The sequence below is a fragment of the Pan troglodytes genome, chromosome 13 (genome assembly GCF_028858775.2).
Source record: "Pan troglodytes isolate AG18354 chromosome 13, NHGRI_mPanTro3-v2.0_pri, whole genome shotgun sequence".
Classification (NCBI taxonomy): Eukaryota; Metazoa; Chordata; class Mammalia; order Primates; family Hominidae; genus Pan; species Pan troglodytes.
The window spans coordinates 37,068,242-37,085,255 of NC_072411.2; the positions used below are offsets into that span (position 1 = coordinate 37,068,242).

The 17,014-nt window shown below is 43.3% G+C and overlaps 2 protein-coding genes across 15 annotated transcripts in view; one reads left to right on the top strand and one right to left on the bottom strand.

Moving 5' to 3' along the window:
* Positions 1-11,518, bottom strand: part of MAP3K19 (mitogen-activated protein kinase kinase kinase 19) — an 81,553-nt gene extending 70,035 nt beyond the window's left edge. Inside the window, exons 1-2 of the mRNA XM_525928.9 lie at positions 10,312-11,518; positions 3,476-3,671 (exon numbers count right to left, since the gene is read on the bottom strand). Of these exons, the coding sequence (XP_525928.7) occupies positions 3,476-3,671; positions 10,312-10,337 (222 nt within the window). The 5' untranslated portion in view covers positions 10,338-11,518. The remainder of the gene's footprint in view (positions 1-3,475; positions 3,672-10,311) is intronic.
* Positions 1-17,014, top strand: part of RAB3GAP1 (RAB3 GTPase activating protein catalytic subunit 1) — a 198,652-nt gene that overhangs the window by 7,488 nt on the left and 174,150 nt on the right. For 10 of the 14 annotated variants that reach the window (XM_054679796.1, XR_008546775.2, XR_010150072.1 and 7 more), the window contains 2 exons: positions 15,234-15,467; positions 15,573-15,628. In XM_054679796.1, coding sequence (XP_054535771.1) covers positions 15,450-15,467; positions 15,573-15,628 — 74 coding nt within the window. In that variant the 5' untranslated portion in view covers positions 15,234-15,449. Of the gene's footprint in view, positions 1-141; positions 495-15,233; positions 15,468-15,572; positions 15,629-17,014 lie in introns of those variants that run through there. The other 4 variants (XM_054679795.2, XM_063791153.1, XM_063791154.1 and 1 more) reach the window with 4 other exon arrangements.

Genomic DNA, 17,014 nt, shown 5'->3' on the forward strand with positions numbered 1-17,014 from the left:
AGGACATTGTAGGGAACATTGGCAAGAGCAGTTTCAATGGAGTAGTAGAGGAGGATGTCAGACTGCAGTAGTTTGAAGAGGTAAGTAAGTGGAGGCAGTGAGGATAAACCAGTAAAACATTCTTTTTTTTTTTTTTTTTAGACAGAATCTCCCTCTGTTGCCCAGGCTGGAGTACAGTGGCACTATCTTGGCTCACTGCAACCTCTGCCTCCTGGGTTCAAGCAATTCTCCTGCCTCAGCCTCTGTAGTAGCTGAGACTGCAGGAACCCGCCATCATGCCCGGCTAATATTTGCATTTTTAGAAGAGATGGGTTTTCACCCATGTTGGCCAGGTTGGTCTCAAACTCCTGACCTTAGGTGATCCACCTGCCTCGGCTTCCCAAAGTGCTGGGATTACAGGCGTGAGCCATCACCTGGTTTTTGACAGCAGACCCGGATGGTTTATGTGATTTGTTCAGCTGAATGGATTCAGGACTTTGCGCAGCATTGTTGAGGTGAGTACTGTAGACTGGCCTCCTCCTGCTGCTTGGAGTTCTGTTGACAGCAGCTTTCATTGAATGTTATATGAGACAAATTGATGAATTTGGTCCCAGCCTCTGTTGGTGAGATTAATCAGAGTGGCCAAGAGAGTGATGAAATAATGAGACAATTAATCAGATGCCAAGATAGTGTAGAAATGAGGGGTGGACATTGTTAGGAGGCATGTCTCCACGGGTCTCTTACATTTCTGCAGGTCTTGTGAGCAAAAGTGCCAACTGTCTTTATTCCATGCAAACTTTTCAAGCTTATTTGTATAGTGAATGGCCTTGGAAGACAGAAATAGTGTCTCCTTCTGCAGCAAAGAGTAGCTTTGCTTACTGCACATTGTAAATTATTAGGGGTCTCTAAGTTGAGGGTTCCTCTGCTGTCATGCAACTCACTGCAAGTTCAGGGGTCACCTGGTCCTCTTCCTATCACTCAGTGGGAATTAGGGCTTAGGGAACTAATACAAAACTGCTAAAATTCTGACTAATGCTATTGTTATGAATAAACACACTGCCCTTTTTCTCTGACCCAGTAGTTGTTTCTTCTGCTAGGAATCCAAGCAATTCTGGCACGCTAACTCATTAGCTGCGAGTAGGGTAAAATCTCAGATCCTTCATAGTTCTCGAGAGATGTCTGCGAGTGAAAAGGCCTGAGAGAGGAAAGGAAGTGGTTGCAGGAGGACATGGGATCAGGGGAGGTGTTTGCTTCTTTATGGGCTGGCAGAAGGCACTTATCTAAGCATTTTTAAATGCTGATGGAAAGAAGCATCATTGTTTGTAATGACAAGAATCTGGAGACCACCCAGATGTCCACCAGAGTAGGATAGGGAGATAAATTGTGTAGGCAGATAAATTGTGGCATATGTATACATATGTGTATGTATATATTTGTATGTATATATTTATGTATGTATGTATATATGTATGTATATATGTGTATATATATATTTAAGCTCTTTTTCCAGACCTCAAGCAATCCTCCCACCTCAGCCTCCCAAAGTGCTGGGATTACAGGCCTGAGCCACCATGCCCAGCCATGTTCCTGCATAACTTGCTGCTTCTGTTCATTATCATGTTTTTGGGATTCCTCCATTTTGAAACATGAAGTGTAGCTACAGTTTTTCATTTTTAGTGCTATCTAGTGTTCCATTAGATAAAAATATATGCCACAATACAGGCACAGTGGTTCATGCCTGTAATCCCAGCACTTTGGGTGGCCAAGGTGGGTGGATTGCCTGAGTCTGTCAGGAGCTTGGGACCAGCCTGGGCAACATGGCGAAACCCCATCTCTACTAAAAATACAAAAAATTAGCTGGACATGGTGGTGCACACCTGTAATCCCAACTACTTGGGAGACTGAGGCATGAGAATCGCTTGAGCCCAGGAGGCAGAGGTTGCTGTGAGCCGAGATCATGCCACTGAACTCCAGCCTGGGCTACAGAGTGAGACTCCATCTCAAAAAAAAAAAAAGGTTATGCAAGAGCATATATAGTGTGAGTTTGTTTTTATAATATTCAATACCAGGAAAAAGCAAGTAATTATTTAGGCATGGATGCAGAGGTGGCCAGGAAATTATTAACCCAAAATTCAAGATAATGGTTAGCCAGGGTGGGGGATGCAATTCAAGACAGGCATATACAGAGAGGGCTTTTGAGGCATGGCAATGTTCTAATTTTTGACCTGGGTGTTGGGTACACAGGTGCTTGTTTCATTAATTTTCTTTCTTTTTTTTTTTTAGCATATGTGCTATATTTTATAATTTGTTTAAAAAGCATTCATGGAAAGGAGTCAAAAAAGAAAAAGAGCTTAAAACATAGTCAAGAGAGGCTAATTGAGGAAGCAAAGGTGACCAGGCAGGATTGAGGGTCCACTTGCATTTAAAGTACCAAGAACTGGCCAGGTGCAGTGGCCCATGCCTGGAATCCCAGCACTTTGTGAGGCTGAGGCGTGTGGATCTCTTGAAACCAAGAGTTTGAGACCAGCCTGGGCAACATGCTGAAACCCCATGTCTCAAAAAAAAAAAAAAAAAAAAAAAAATTAGCCGGGCATGGTGGTATGTGTCTGTAATTTCCAGCGACTTGGGAGACTGAGTTTGGAGAATCACCTGAGTCTGGGCAGGTTGAGGCTGCAGTCAGCCCAGATGGTGCCACTGTACTCCAGCCTGTCTCAAAAAACAAAACAAACAAACAAAAAAAACAAAGTCCCAAGAACTTACAGAGGCATCAACTTGTGCAGTTGAGTGAAATTTGTCTTTTCCAGCCTAGTTTCCCTATTCTTGCCCTTTCTATTCATGAAGCCTCCCTCTTTGCTGCCTCTCCCCAACTCTACATGCTCATATTGTTGCCACTTTTACCTGAATGCTTAAACAGAACTTTATAAGTTATGGCACACAATGATATAACTGATGAATAAGACCCAAATGGGTTACTTTTTCATTAATGTCTCCATTTAATAAATATTTATTAACCCCTGGCTGGGTCAGGCTCTCTGCTGGTAGCTGGAGATACAGCTAGAATAAAGAGGACAAAGTCTGCTGCCCTTTTAAGTCTTATTATTCACTTATTTACCCCTGTTTCCCTACTTCCAGGTTTACGTGCATTTGTTAGAGCAAAGCATAAATTTCCAGGTACTGATGGAGTTGAGGGTCCATCATGTGGCGCCACTAGACCATTAGCTCCTCGAGGGTGGCATCTGTGTTTGATTCACATCCAGATCCACCATAAAATCTAGTGATCACCTTGGATATAGCAGGAATATTTGTGGACTGAGTGAGGAAATGAATAGAGATGGTTCCTATCTAGATTTACGGTATCCACCTCCCTATACCCCACTTTGTATCTTCAGACATTCTTTCATGGCAATGGGTGATATCACTATTCACAAATACCTCACTCTCAGAATCCTTAGTTTGGAAGACTTTTTATCCTTGAGCCCAGCATGCCACATGTTACCTCTGTTAGATTTTCCTCTGCTGCAGTAATGAGAGGCGTATTCCCCGTCTCTGGGTGCTGAAAGTCAAGGTTTCCGAGGATGGATTGGACTTCGGTAATATAGTCACAGATGACTTCCACATCACCTCTTGAAACCACTTCTAGGAAATCATGAATCAGTTTATTTTTATTCATCTTGCTAGTTCCACATGATTGCCTTGAAAAGAAAAGGAACGATTTAATTATATGAGAGCCAGCAAAGCTGTGAGTGGTTCAAATGTAACATATTCTGCCTTTACTGCCACCTGTTTCCTTCTTTTATGTATAAAATTCTTATAACAGTTTTAAAGACAATTTTGAAAATAGGGGGAAATGCCACAATACCACCAGGCTTGGTTCTTTGTGTACATGCTGAATTAGGAAGAATAATAGTTTCACCATTATTTTGGAAGATCTGCTGTGGTAGAGGAGAAGAGAGGATGTATCCACAGTAGAATGGAAACAGCACAAGCTTGGAGCCCAGTAGAACCTGGATTTAAATTCCTTCTCCACAGATTACCAACTGTGTGACTACGACCATATGGCTTATCTCTGGGCTGCATTTACTTATCTCTAAAATGGAAATGATCGTCCCCTCTTCAGAAGGTTGGTAAGGATCTGAAATATGATCTACAGAGGGTTGGCACATTCTACAGGTGAAAATTCTTGTTGGTTTTTTTTTTTAGCTTGTTTATTAACCACCTTATATGTATTTCCTTTCTGAAAGTCCTAGCTTCCCAACAATACTGTAAGCTCCTCAATAGCAGGGACATTACATGACTTATCCTTTTGTCTCCTCTGTGATTCTAGCACAGTGGGAATCATTAAGAAGCACAGTGCCCACTGTTCTGGATTTTCTGGAAAGCCCTAATTTTAAATAACTCATATCAGTTTTCCAAATCATTGAAATATCTCAAATTGCAATTTTGGAGGTCACCGAACTACCCTCTCCTGCATGGAGCCTTTTTTTTTTTTTTAATTTTGAGATAGAGTCTCACTCTCTCGCCCAGGCTAGAGGGCAGTGTCACTATCTTGGCTTACTGCAACCTCTGCCTCCGGGGTTCAAGCGATTCTCCTGCCTCAGTCTCCTGAGTAGCTGGGACTACTGGTGCGTCACCATGCCTGGCTAATTTTTGTAGTTTTTAGTAGAGACGAGTTGGCCAGGCTGGTCTCGAATTCCTGACCTCAGGTGATCTGCCCACTTTGGCCTCCCAAAGTGCTGGGATTACAGGCGTGCGCCACCGCACCCAGCCTGGAGTCTCTTGCTGTTAGTAACAGCACGACATCCTTTGTCAGGCTCTATACTCCAACTTCTGCTTCTGACACTACAGTCATTGTATGTAGCCACATGCTATTGATTCGATGTGCAATTTCCTTGCTATAATCTGGCATGAGATTGAAAGCAAAAGAACAAGAGGCTCATTTCATAGTATAACTTTGTGGAGGACAGCTAAGAAAAACAAACAAGAAAAAGTCTAGATTTGCTCTTTAATGTTCTAAACACACAAATACCTTCAGAACTCATGGGCCAGACTACATGAACATGTACAGAAACACAGAGAACATGTGTTTCACTCTAGAAATAGTACTAGCCCATGAATTCATCCATTCATTAGGAAGATGCTATATGCCCTTCAGCAGCTTTCATTGACCAGTCCCAATAAACATAACACAAAATAGGTTAGACAAAATACAAGAAAGAACACACATGATTAACTGTCCATATAAACATCAGATAATGAATCTTACAGATGTCAGAGAAATGGGCTGGCCATGTGATCTGGAAAATCCCCTTGAAAGAAGGCATTCATTGCCAGGTAGTGGCTCACGCCTGTAATCCCAGCACTTTGGGAGGCCGAGGCGGGCGGATCACGAGGTCAGGAGATTGAGACCATTCTGGCTAACGCGGTGAAATCCCGTCGCTACTAACAGTACAAAACATTAGCTGGGCATGGTGGCGGGCGCCTGTAGTCCCAGCTACTCTGGAGGCTGAGGTAAGAGAATGGTGTGAACCCAGGAGGCGGAGCTTGCAGTGAGCTGAGATCTCGCCACTGCACTCCAGCCTGGGCGAGAGAGCGAGACTGTCTCAAAAAAAAAAAAAAAAAGAAAAGAAAAAAGAAAATTAAAAAGAAAAAAGAAAGAAGGCATTCGTGATATCTGGAGAGTCACAGTGAAGGAGAATGGGCAGCTCTGATGAAGGACAGGCATGAACTCAGGCCTCTATCTGGGGCCGAGGAGGAGAGAGTAAAACCAGATGGGAATTTACCCTGGATTCCCCAACACATCGGGAAGCCCATGGAGATCGGGAAGCCCATGGAGAGCTTTCAGCAGTGCGTTTTAGGAACATTGGTACTTTCGTAAGATTATTATGATGCAGAGGAAAAAGGCAGAAACAAAAATTTGAATGTGGCTGGGCATGGTGGCTCACGCCTGTAATCCCAGCACTTTGGGAGGCCGAGGGAAGGGGATCACCTGAGTTCAGGAGTTCAAGACCAGCTGGGCCAACATGGTGAAGCCTTGTCTCTACTAAAAAATACAAACATTACCCGGGTGTGGTGGCGCGCACCTGTAATCCCAGCTACTCAGGAGGCAGAGGCAGGAGAATCACTTGAACCCAGGAGGCACAGGTTGCAGTGAGCCGAGATCAAACCACTGCACTCCAGCCTGGGCAACAGAGCGAGACTCCATCTCAAAAAACAATAACAACAACAAAATTTGAATGTGAGGGTTCACAGGATTTGTGACTGATTGACCATAGACAATGAAAAGGTCCAAGAGGTTGGGGTCCAGGAACTGAGGGAGGACCCACTACTGGGCAGGTGATTCCTTTTACAGAAAGACAATAGATGAGGTCAGCAGCAGAGCCAGTATGTAAACAAGTGTGTGTGGTTGGTGTTCTTGGCTTTCAAAGAAATGGTGGCCTTAGCTCAGTGCAGTTTCCTGAACTTGCTTGAACATAAACATTTCCTTGTTATAAAGATTCCAAATTTCCTTTAGTAGATCTGGGATGAGCCTGGCGACTCTCTTTTTTTGAAAGAAATTTTTAATAGACTTTTAAAAATTGACTTTATTACTTAGAGCAGTTTTAAGTTTTTTATGCAAAATTGGGCAAATTCTGCAAAATTGGGCAGAAAGTACAGAATATTCCCTCTCCACTGCCCCCTACTGGCCTCGCCATCAACAGCCTGCACCAGAGTGGTACATTTGTTAACAATAGATGAACTTACAAACAGTATTATCACCCAAAGTCCGTAGTGTAAATTAGGGTTCACTCTTGGTGTTGTACATTCTGTGGGTTAGGACAAAGGTATAATGACATGCATCCACCATTTTAGAAGGTACAGAATAGTTTCACGGCCCTAAAACTCCCCTGTGTTCTGCCCATTCATTCCTCCCTCCTCACTAACCCTGGGCAACTGGTGATCTTTTTATTTCTCTGGGAGGCTCCCATCAGTTGCCACATTAAAAGGCAACTTCTAGAAACACAGATCTTGTGATTAGAATTGAATCCACAATCTTTCTTGCAATCCACTTTGTTTTCTAATTGACATTTATCATTACTACCTGTTACTCCTTTTGATTTAAACTTGCTAGAATAGATATTAGTTTCCCCTTCAAATTTCTAGCAGAATACTTTGAAATAGTGAATGAATTCCTCAAGTCTTTATCTACCTTTGTTCAAAGTGAAGTTACATAATAATAACAATAATACAACAACAGCAATCATGCCCAACATTTATTGAATGCTTGCTACGTGTCATATGCTTTTCTAAATGGTTTACAGGTGTTTGTTCTATTTAATTCCAAATAACACCATCAGAACAGTTGTATTATTATCCCTATTCTACAGATGAGGAAAATGAAGCACAGACATTGGCAAAATGGTATCTCACTCCAGAGAGATGAGAGTGCTGCTGCCCAAAAAGATGTAATGGAGCCAGGCGCAGTGGCTCATACTTGTAATCCCAGCACTTTGGGAGGCCGATGTGGGTGGATCACCCGAGGTCAGGAGTTCGAGACCAACTTGGCCAACGTGGTGAAACCCCATCTGTACTAAAAATACAAAATTAGCCAGGCATGGTGGCGCATGCCTGTAATACAAGCTACTTGGGAGGCTGAGGCAGGAGAATCACTTGAACCTGGGAGGCGGAGGTTGCAGTGAGCTGAGATTGCACCATTGCACTCCAGCCTGGGCAACAAGAGTGAAACTCCATCTCAAACAAACAATGACAACAAAAAAGATGTAATGGAACTAGTATTTAAAGGCACATTTGCAGAATAGGCTTATTTCCATTTTCATGTTTGGACCTTAGCTAGATGGGGATGAGCTCATCATTACTCCTTGCTAGCCACACTGGATGGTGTCAGGCTTTCCTCTTGTTTTATTTTTTCCCTTCAGCTCTGATCCCCTCTGCCTGATAAGAACCCAATCTAACGTGCCTGAGAGGTATCCTCAATAAGTGTATATCCTTATAAGGCATGTAGTGCTGTTATATTACATTGGTTTTTAATTTACACAAATAATATTGTACTCTAGATCTTGTTAATTATTTGTTAACACTTTGCTTTTTAAGCTTTATCCTTGTACTTATATGTACGAGGTTTTTGGTTTTATATTCACCGTATTTTATTACTCCCTTAGTGATGGACATCTAAGTTGTCCACTCCACAAACAACACTGTGATAAACATCCTTGTTTGGACCTTATTATGCACCCTGTAAACGTTTCTCTGGGGCAAGTGGGTCGAATGGATTTAATTTCACAAAGTACTGCCAGATTGTCCTCCAGAATGGCTGTATCAATTTACACTCCCACCAGTAATGCCTACCAGTTTTCTTTAAGCTCTTTTAAGAGAAGCAGACGTTTAGTTGATTGCTGTCACTTAATCATCATTATCTTAATCATTAGCATTTAATAAGCAGTGTACTTGGAACCTTACTAAGGGCGGAAGGGGCAGATGATATACTCAAAATCAGGCCACAGAAATAATTAAAACCAATACACACATCTGTCCCAGCAAATTGCTTTGTAACTTAGATTTACATACTTGTTTTTGAAAATGCAACAGTGTTTGCAGGATCATTTCAGGGGGAAAAAAAGGTTTTCCGAAACAAAGGATAATTAAAACTTGTCTTTCAATAAAGCTAAAAATCAGATATTCAAATAACAACTAGGCAAGAAATAGATATTTATATCACACCTTATTCATAAAGTTGTAATAAAACTTCAAACATTTTTCCCCCAAGGTTATTACCTAGCAATGTTATGGAGTTGTAATTTAACTTTTTAATGTGACCCTTAAGGGAGAGCATTTCATAAGTAGTATCTATCATCTAAAATAAAACAAAAAAATTTAGATTTAACTAAACTACAATCCCAAAATTATCAAATCAAATCACTGCAATACCGGGTAATGTGGTCATTATTTGGCCATTTATTGTCTCACATACTCAATAGAGACTGGAGGAAGACAATGAAGATTGAATGAGCACATAGCATTATCCCTATATGCAGGTCATTCTTTTAGTTAACATGCACAGACCATGGCTTTTAAAAATTATTTTTATTAGAGATGGGGTCTCACTCTCTCATCCAGGCTGGAGTATAGCAGCTTGATCATAGCTCACTGCAGCCTCAAACTCCTAGGTTTAAGGGATCCTCCCACCTCAGCCTCCCGGATAACTAGGGCTACAGGTGCACAGCACTATGCCCCGCTAGTTATTTTTATGTTTTATTTTTGTAGAGACAGAGTCTCACTATGTTGCCCAGGCTTAGTCACAAACCCACAGTGCTTTTTATTATTGAGCTCTATTTCCTCTTCCGACCTTCAATCTGTACATGTCCATTTTAGGTTTTTTTCATATGAAAATATTTCTCAACTTTCCATTTAGAATTGTTGTTGTTATTGTTGTTGTTGTTGTTGTTGTTGTTGTTACAGAGTCTCCCTCTATCGCCCAGACTGGAGTACAGTGGCACAATCTCGGTTCACTGCAACCTCCGCCTCCTAGGTTCAAACAATTCTCCTGCCTCAGCCTCCCAAGTAGCTGGGATTACAGGCACCCGCCACCTTGCCGGCTAATTTTTGTATTTTAGTAGAGACAGGGTTTCACCATGTTGGGCAGGCTGGTCTCGAACTCCTGACCTCAGGTCATCCACCCTCCTTGGCCTCCCAAAGTGCTAGGATTACAGGCATGAGCCACCATGCCCGCCCCATTTAGAATTGTTTTGGTCAATGATTTTTGAGGAATAGTGTTTCATTCCACAGAGGTTTTTAGTTTAGCATCATTAAAACCCAGTCTTTTTTATTTTTAATTGCATGCATGGTTTATCTATTTGTAAAACCAAAACCTTTTGTTATAGTGTACATTTGATTTAGAACCTTATGTAATAAAGATTTAAAGCAACAGAAATCTCATTTCATGTTGAGAAAGCATGGTTAAGAACATATGTATACAATATTGATTGGTTACAAGAAGATTTACCATGTAAAGTTTACACATATTTGGGTGATTAAACTAAAAGATTACCCCTAGGTATAATTCAATGAAGGCAAGTGTTTTTCATACACTTTTCTTGTCATTAGTAATTTAGCCTATGGTCTAGAGGTGCCTGCATAAGTATTGGAGGAAATCGTCACAATATTTGAAAAGTAAAAAATAGTTTATTACAACTCCAAGGATATTATTATTTGAGATTAGGACACAGTTTCCTCTATCAGTTTACCAGGCATTCCTCCTCTGGGACATCCTTTGGGGAGTAAAAAAGTTGCAACATACAGTTTATCTAAAATGAGATGAAAAGCAGAGATTCGGCTTACCTGTGCTGTGTTTTGCTGAGGGACATGGCACACAGTTGAAGAAACACCAAGCCAAACAGTAGCCAACATCATCCTAATTCATTGTGGCACTGATTTCTGGGACAGCTGTAACCCACACTTCAACCAGGGATCCATTTAAAAACAGCATAGATTCAGATTTTTTTTTCAGTGTTGTACAGCCCAAATAATTTTTCCTTTTAAATTTTGTCTTTAATTAAGCTGGTCCTGCATGCACAAACCCTTTAGTTAGCTGCAAATAGACTGCTTAGTTTACAGGTTGTCGCCTAGGCAACCATCCACTGTGCATTTAGCTTAGAGAATTGAAAGCAGGACAGTCTCATCCAGGAAGGAAAACAAGTTTTGTATGCTCTTCCGAGGTGTTGCTTAAGTGCTTTAAAACTACCAAACCCCTATGTACTTCCATGGTTGGCACAATTACTGTGATCACCTGATGCACTGAGACTTTCTCTAAGAGATCCACGCCTTTGTAATCCCCGCAAGGTGCCAGAAGGGCCCCTTTCAAAGCTGCATATAGGTCACAGAGTGAGAATCCAATCGATTACCACCAAACTGATTGCATTCTTAGACTCAGCCTTGAGAAAGCGCTAGCAGACAGAAATCCTTACATTACAACATACTTCTTCTCTAGATATGCTTGTGATATTCTGAAGCAAAAGCTTCAGTAAACAGACTACATTTTTGTCTGAGTCCAATGGTAATAAACCCAACTGCAAAAGACTTCAAATCATGGACTATGAAAACATAATCATGAGGAAGTGGACACAGGGCACTCCATAAGGTCACCTGGCATTTGTGTGCTGCTAAATTCTTTTCTGCCACTTACCAAAGGATGCAGGGGTTTCTCTTCTAAGGTAGGGCGTAACATTATATATTCTCAACTGAATGGGGTACGATATTCTATCGCAATAACAACAGCTGACATTTATTGACTAGTTCCTACGTTAGTCTATAAAGGACATGATTAATGTCATTTAACCCTCATAACAACTCTATGGAGTTGAAACAATAAACAGCATCATTGCCACGTTACAGAAGATGACACTGAGGCTTAGAACTTTTGAGCTAATGAATGGTGGAGCTAGGGATTGAACCTAAGCGGCCTGGCCACAATGTTGCAATACTACCTTTACCATGCGCAAGCACGTACATACACACACACACACACACACACACACACACTCTCTCTCTCTCTCTCTCTCTCTCTCTCCTTTAGTGGATGAAGACTTCAGGGTAAAAACCATTCAGAGATTGTTAGATCTACGTAAACTCCCTCATTACCAATTCAGCTTCAAGCTGCTTGACACCAATTTAAGCACACACAGGCTATTACTCTGTTTTGCTTCCTATGCTCTACTTTGCTTCTACTCCCATCAAGGTGAGTACTCTCTCAGCCTAACAGAGGAAGGTGCAAGTACCGTAGTTTCTGACTTTTAGGATTTCTGCCAGGTTATCCTAGGGTTCCAGCTTGTCTGCAATCCATGAATCTTTAAATTGGCTTCTCAAAAAGTAATCCTGGCCAGACGTGGTGGCTCACACCTGTAATCCTAGCACTCTGGGAGGCTGAGGTGGGTGGATCACCTTAGGTCAGGAGTTCCAGACCAGCCTGGCCAACATGGTGAAACCCCATCTCTACCAAAAATTAAAAAATTAGGCCAGGCGTGGTGGCTCACACCTGTAATCCCAGCACTTTGGGAGGCTGAGGTGGGTGGATCACGAGGTCAGGAGCTCGAGACCATCTTGGCTAACACGGTGAAACCCCGTCTCTACTGAAAATACAAAAAAAATAACTGGGTGTGGTGGCAGGCGCCTGTAGTCCCAGCTACTCGGGAGGCTGAGTCAGGAGAATGGCGTGAACCTGGGAGGCGGAGCTTGCAGTGAGCCGAGATCGCACCACTGCACTCCAGCCTGGGCGACAGAGCAAGACTCCATCTCAAAAAAAAAAAAAATTAGCCGGGTGTGGTGGCTAGCGCCTGTAATCCCAGCTACTCGGGAGGCTGAGGCAGAATTGCTTTGAACCCAGGAGGCGGAGGTTACAGTGAGTCGGGATTGTGCCACTGCACTCCAGCCTGGGTGACAGAGTGAGCAAGACTCCGTTCCCACCCCCCCCCAAAAAATGTAATCTTCTGGCTATGCGCAGTGGCTCATGCCTGTAATCCCAGCACTTTGGGAGGCCAAGGTAGGAGGATTGCTTGAGCTTAGTTGTTTGAGACCAGCCTGAGCAACATGGTGAGACCATGTCTCTGCAAAAAATAGAAAAAATTGCTGGATGTGGTGGTGGGCACCTGTAGTTTCAGCTACTCAGGAGTCTGAGGCAGGAGGATTGGTTGAGTCCAAGAGTTTGAGGCTGCAGTGAGCTATGATCATGCCACTTCACTCCAGCCTGGGAAACAGAAAGACATCCTGTCTTTAAACAAAAAAGGAATCCTCCTTTTGTCTCTCATTTTGAGATAGAGTCATTCAAACCATTCTCTTTTTCAAGAAACTCAATGTTTAGAAATAGTGGAGGGATAGGCATACAAAACAAGGACAATATCAGGCTGCCCTAGGGCTGTGTCAAAAGCTCTAAGGAAGCATGGAAGGGGAGTGTCTGACTTCCTGGGTTGAGGGTGGGGGATGTATGTTTGCCTAGGGTTGCTTGAACAAAATGCCACAGACTGGAAGGCTTAAACAACAAAAATTTATTTGCTCACAGGGCTGGGTGCCGTGGTTCACACCTGTAATCCCAGCACTCTGGGAGGCCGAGGAGGGTTGATCACCTGAGGTCAGGAGTTTGAGACCAGTCTGGCCAATATGGTGAAATGCTGTCTCTACTAAAAATACAAAAATTAGCTGGATGTGGTGGCACATGCCTGTAATCCCAGCTACTCAGAAGGCTGAGGCTGGAAAATTGCTTGAATCTGGCAGGTGAACGTTGCAGTGAGCCAAGATCTCACCACTGCATTCCAGCCTGGGTGACAGAGCAAGACTCCATCTCAAAAAAATATTTTTTTATTTGCTCACAGCTCTGAAGACTAGAAGCCCACGACCAAGGTATCAGCAGGTTGGGTTTCTCCCGAGGCCTCTCTCCTTGGTTTGCAGGTGGCCACCTACTCTCTGTGTCCCCCCATGGCCTTTCCTCTGTGTGTGCACATCCCTGGTGTCCTAATCTCTTCTCATAAGGACACTAGTCAGATTGGATTAGGGCCCACTCTAACGGCCTAATTTTAACTTAATCGCCTCTTTAAACACTCTGTCCATAAATACAGTCACATTTTGAGGTACTAGGAGTTAGGGCTTCAACATATGAATTTTGAGTGAGAATCCAATCGATTACCACCAAACTGGTTGCAAATACAAATAAGCTCCTAACAGGGGGCAGAGAAAGTCTTCACAGAAGAGCAAATATCCAAGCTGAAACTTGAAGGACAAATTTTACCAGGTAAACTATAGACACAAGGACATTGCAGATTCTAAACGACAGCATGTCCAGAGGAAAGAGAAAGCACAGGATGTTGAAAACATTGTAGGTGCATGTTAAAAGAGGCTGTCTATTAAAAGAGAGTGGCAGACACAAGAGATGTGCTGCTCAGACCTCCGTTAAAGAAAGACTCACTGCCCAGCTGTAAGGCGTGTGGTTAGATGAACAGCCTATGGCTGTTGGGTTTATCAGGTTTGTCTAACTGTTGAGCCAAGGACCTGCTATTCTTGGAGTGCTTCCTCCAGCCAAAAACTGAGCAAACAGTGATAGCCAAGGCCACTCTTTTCTTGGGGAGATCCTGGCCAATGATTGACTGAGCAAGGCAGTAGTACAAGGGGCTACACATTTCCTGATGCATAATTTTTGCCCTAGCACTTCCAGTTGGACTTCAGAGACTTCGCCAGCTTGGAATTGTAGTGTCTGCTTTTTTAGAGCACCAGTCTGAAAAAAAAATAGTGAAAAAGCAAGCTGCAGAGTGGGAGAAGGTATTTGCTACATATATAAACAATATAAAGCTCAGATGCAGAATATATATAAATAACTTGAAGGTGTTAAAATAAAGACAAGGCCAGGCACAGTGGCTCACACCTGTAATCCCAGCACTTTGGGAGGCCGAGGGGGGCGGATCACAAGGTCAGGAGATCGGGACCATCCTGCCCAACATGGTGAAACCCCATCTCTACCAAAAATACAAAAATTAGCTGGGTGTTGTGGCGCATGCCTGTAATCCCAGCTACTCGGGAGGCTGAGGCATGAGAATCACTTGAACCCAGGAGGCAGAGATTGCAGTGAGCCGAAATCGCGCCACTGCACACCAGCCTGGCGACAGAACCGAGGTGGGCAGATCATGAGGTCAGGAGATCGAGACCATCCTGGCTAACACGATGAAACCTCATCTCTACTAAAAATACAAAAAATTAGCCGGGCGTGGTGGCGAGCGCCTGTGGTCCCGGCTACTCGGGAGGCTGAGGCAGGAGAATGGCGTGAACCCGGGAGGCGGAGCTTGCAGTGAGCCAAGATCGCGCCACTGCACTCCAGCCTGGGCGACAGAGCAAGACTCCGTCTCAAAAAAAAAAAAAAAAAAAAAAAAAAAAAAAAAAAAAAATTAAGCGTTTGTTGAACACCATGTTGCTCTTCCCAGAAACCAGGTAACTAGTATGATTTTATTTCAGGACAATCAACTGAGCAACTTCTTGCAGGGTCAGGGGCAGAGGGTAGAAGTGGTATTACAGCACCTAGTTTAGTGCCTTACAATCAATAAATAGAGGGTGAATGAAAAGAAACCCAATAGTTAAAGTGTAAGCTAATTGGTACTAACTACAAATACGGGTTGAATGAAAACAAACCCAACATGCTTTAGGTTTTTTAATACAATCTTATCCACATGAGTTTAGGGTCTTGTCCTATCACCTTGGCTTCTGTTCCCTTTCTGTATTCATTACAGGAAATTTTCAAGTTTTATTAAACCAGCTAGAGCGGAGTTTTATTAACCAGCTGAGGGCGGACTAAAGACTTACAGACCTGGGCGAAGAAGCAGCACTCCTACTTACCAGGGCAAGACTCATGAACAGGGGGCGGGGGCTCCGGGGGCGGGGACGCGCCCCGTTCTCTTTCGCTCTTCTTCCCGGCAGCCTTAGCGCCAGGCCCGGCGCTCCTCAAGATGGCTGCCGACAGTGAGGTGATTTCTTTGCTCCCTACTTAATCCTTGTCACTATCTAAATTCGTTCCTCCATGTCTTCGCCTTGGGGCTTAATTTCTTTTTCTCTCCTTCCCCTTCCCGCAGCCCGAATCCGAGGTATTTGAGATCACGGACTTCACCACTGCCTCGGAATGGGAAAGGTGAGTGAATCGCATTTTTGGTTACCAGCTCCCATGGGCCCTGGCGTCCCCTAGCCGCTTCCCTGACCCCAGACACACCACAAGTGACGCCACTTGTGCGCGAACGGTAATACCATGGGTCCTGGGTCTCCTCCCCCAGTCTTCTTTGGTCAACCGCAAGCCTCTTCCGCGTCTCGCGTCTGGCAAGACCCGGCCCGCCCCCGTCAGCCAATCCTTGAGGCTCAGGCTCTCAGAAAGTTTTGTTTTCTCTCCTGTCAGACCGCTTCCCTTAGACTTTGGTTTTCTGGTTGTTACCCACTCGCAAGAAAAATTTCCGAGGCTGCAACAACCGTTCCGGTTTTCATTACCGTTTAACTCATTATCGTAAGCAGTAAACTTGGTAGGTGCGTCCCGCACCTCATCCCGTGTACGTTGGTATACCCTTTTCAGGGGGAAGTCTTTCTTCAGGGTATTGGTAGTTGTCCATCTGTCACACTCCCACCATCTCCATGCTGTCTTTAATTTTTTATTTTTATTTATTTTTGGAGAAAGAGTCTCAGTCTGTCCGCCCAGACTGGAGTGCAGTGGCGAGGTCATAGCTTACTGCGGCCTCGAACTCCTAGGCTCAAGTGAAGCTACCGCTTTAGCCTCGGGAGGAGCTGGGACCACAGGCACGCGCTATTACGCCCAACTAATTTTTTAAAGATCTCGCTCTGTTGCCCAGGCTAGTCTTGAACTCCTGGGCTCAAGCCTGGGCCGCCCAAAGTGCTGAGATTACAGGCGTGAGCCTCCGCCCATCCTGTCTTTTAGAATAACCTTTTCAAAAGTCTCCATATGGTTTTGGAATGCTTTGATTTAAGTTGTTACATTAAAGTGGGTACTGTGCCCAGGCTTCCTGTGCCAGTCAAACTCAGGTGAACAGCTGTCTGGGTGAAACTGTTCTATTACTGAAATTAGTTGAAAGCCAAGTTTGTGGAGGAGTGATAGCTTAGATCGAGAAGGTTTCTGTTAAGTGTCACAGAAACCTTTCAGTTTCCTGGGTGTTGAAGTCAGTGTTTACGCTGTTACAGCATTTTATAATCTTTCTGGTTGGGAGAGGAAATTTGTGGATGTCGTGTCATTAGGTGGCACAGGAAAATATAAAAGGTCCTTGTTGGAATAATAGTTAGACCTGTGGTACCCTTCATAAAAGTGTCAGTAAGACATAACCACACTGGCAAGACTTCATTGAGTAGGTACTGGGTGTCCAGAGCTATATACAAAGGGAAAAGCAGAAACTTGACCCATATATTTTTAAAAAACAACAAACAGCAAATAGTTAAAATGTAAGCCAGTTGGTACTACCTGTAAAAATAATAATTAAAATAATTATTATTTAAATAGGGGTGATATTGTGGACTACAATAA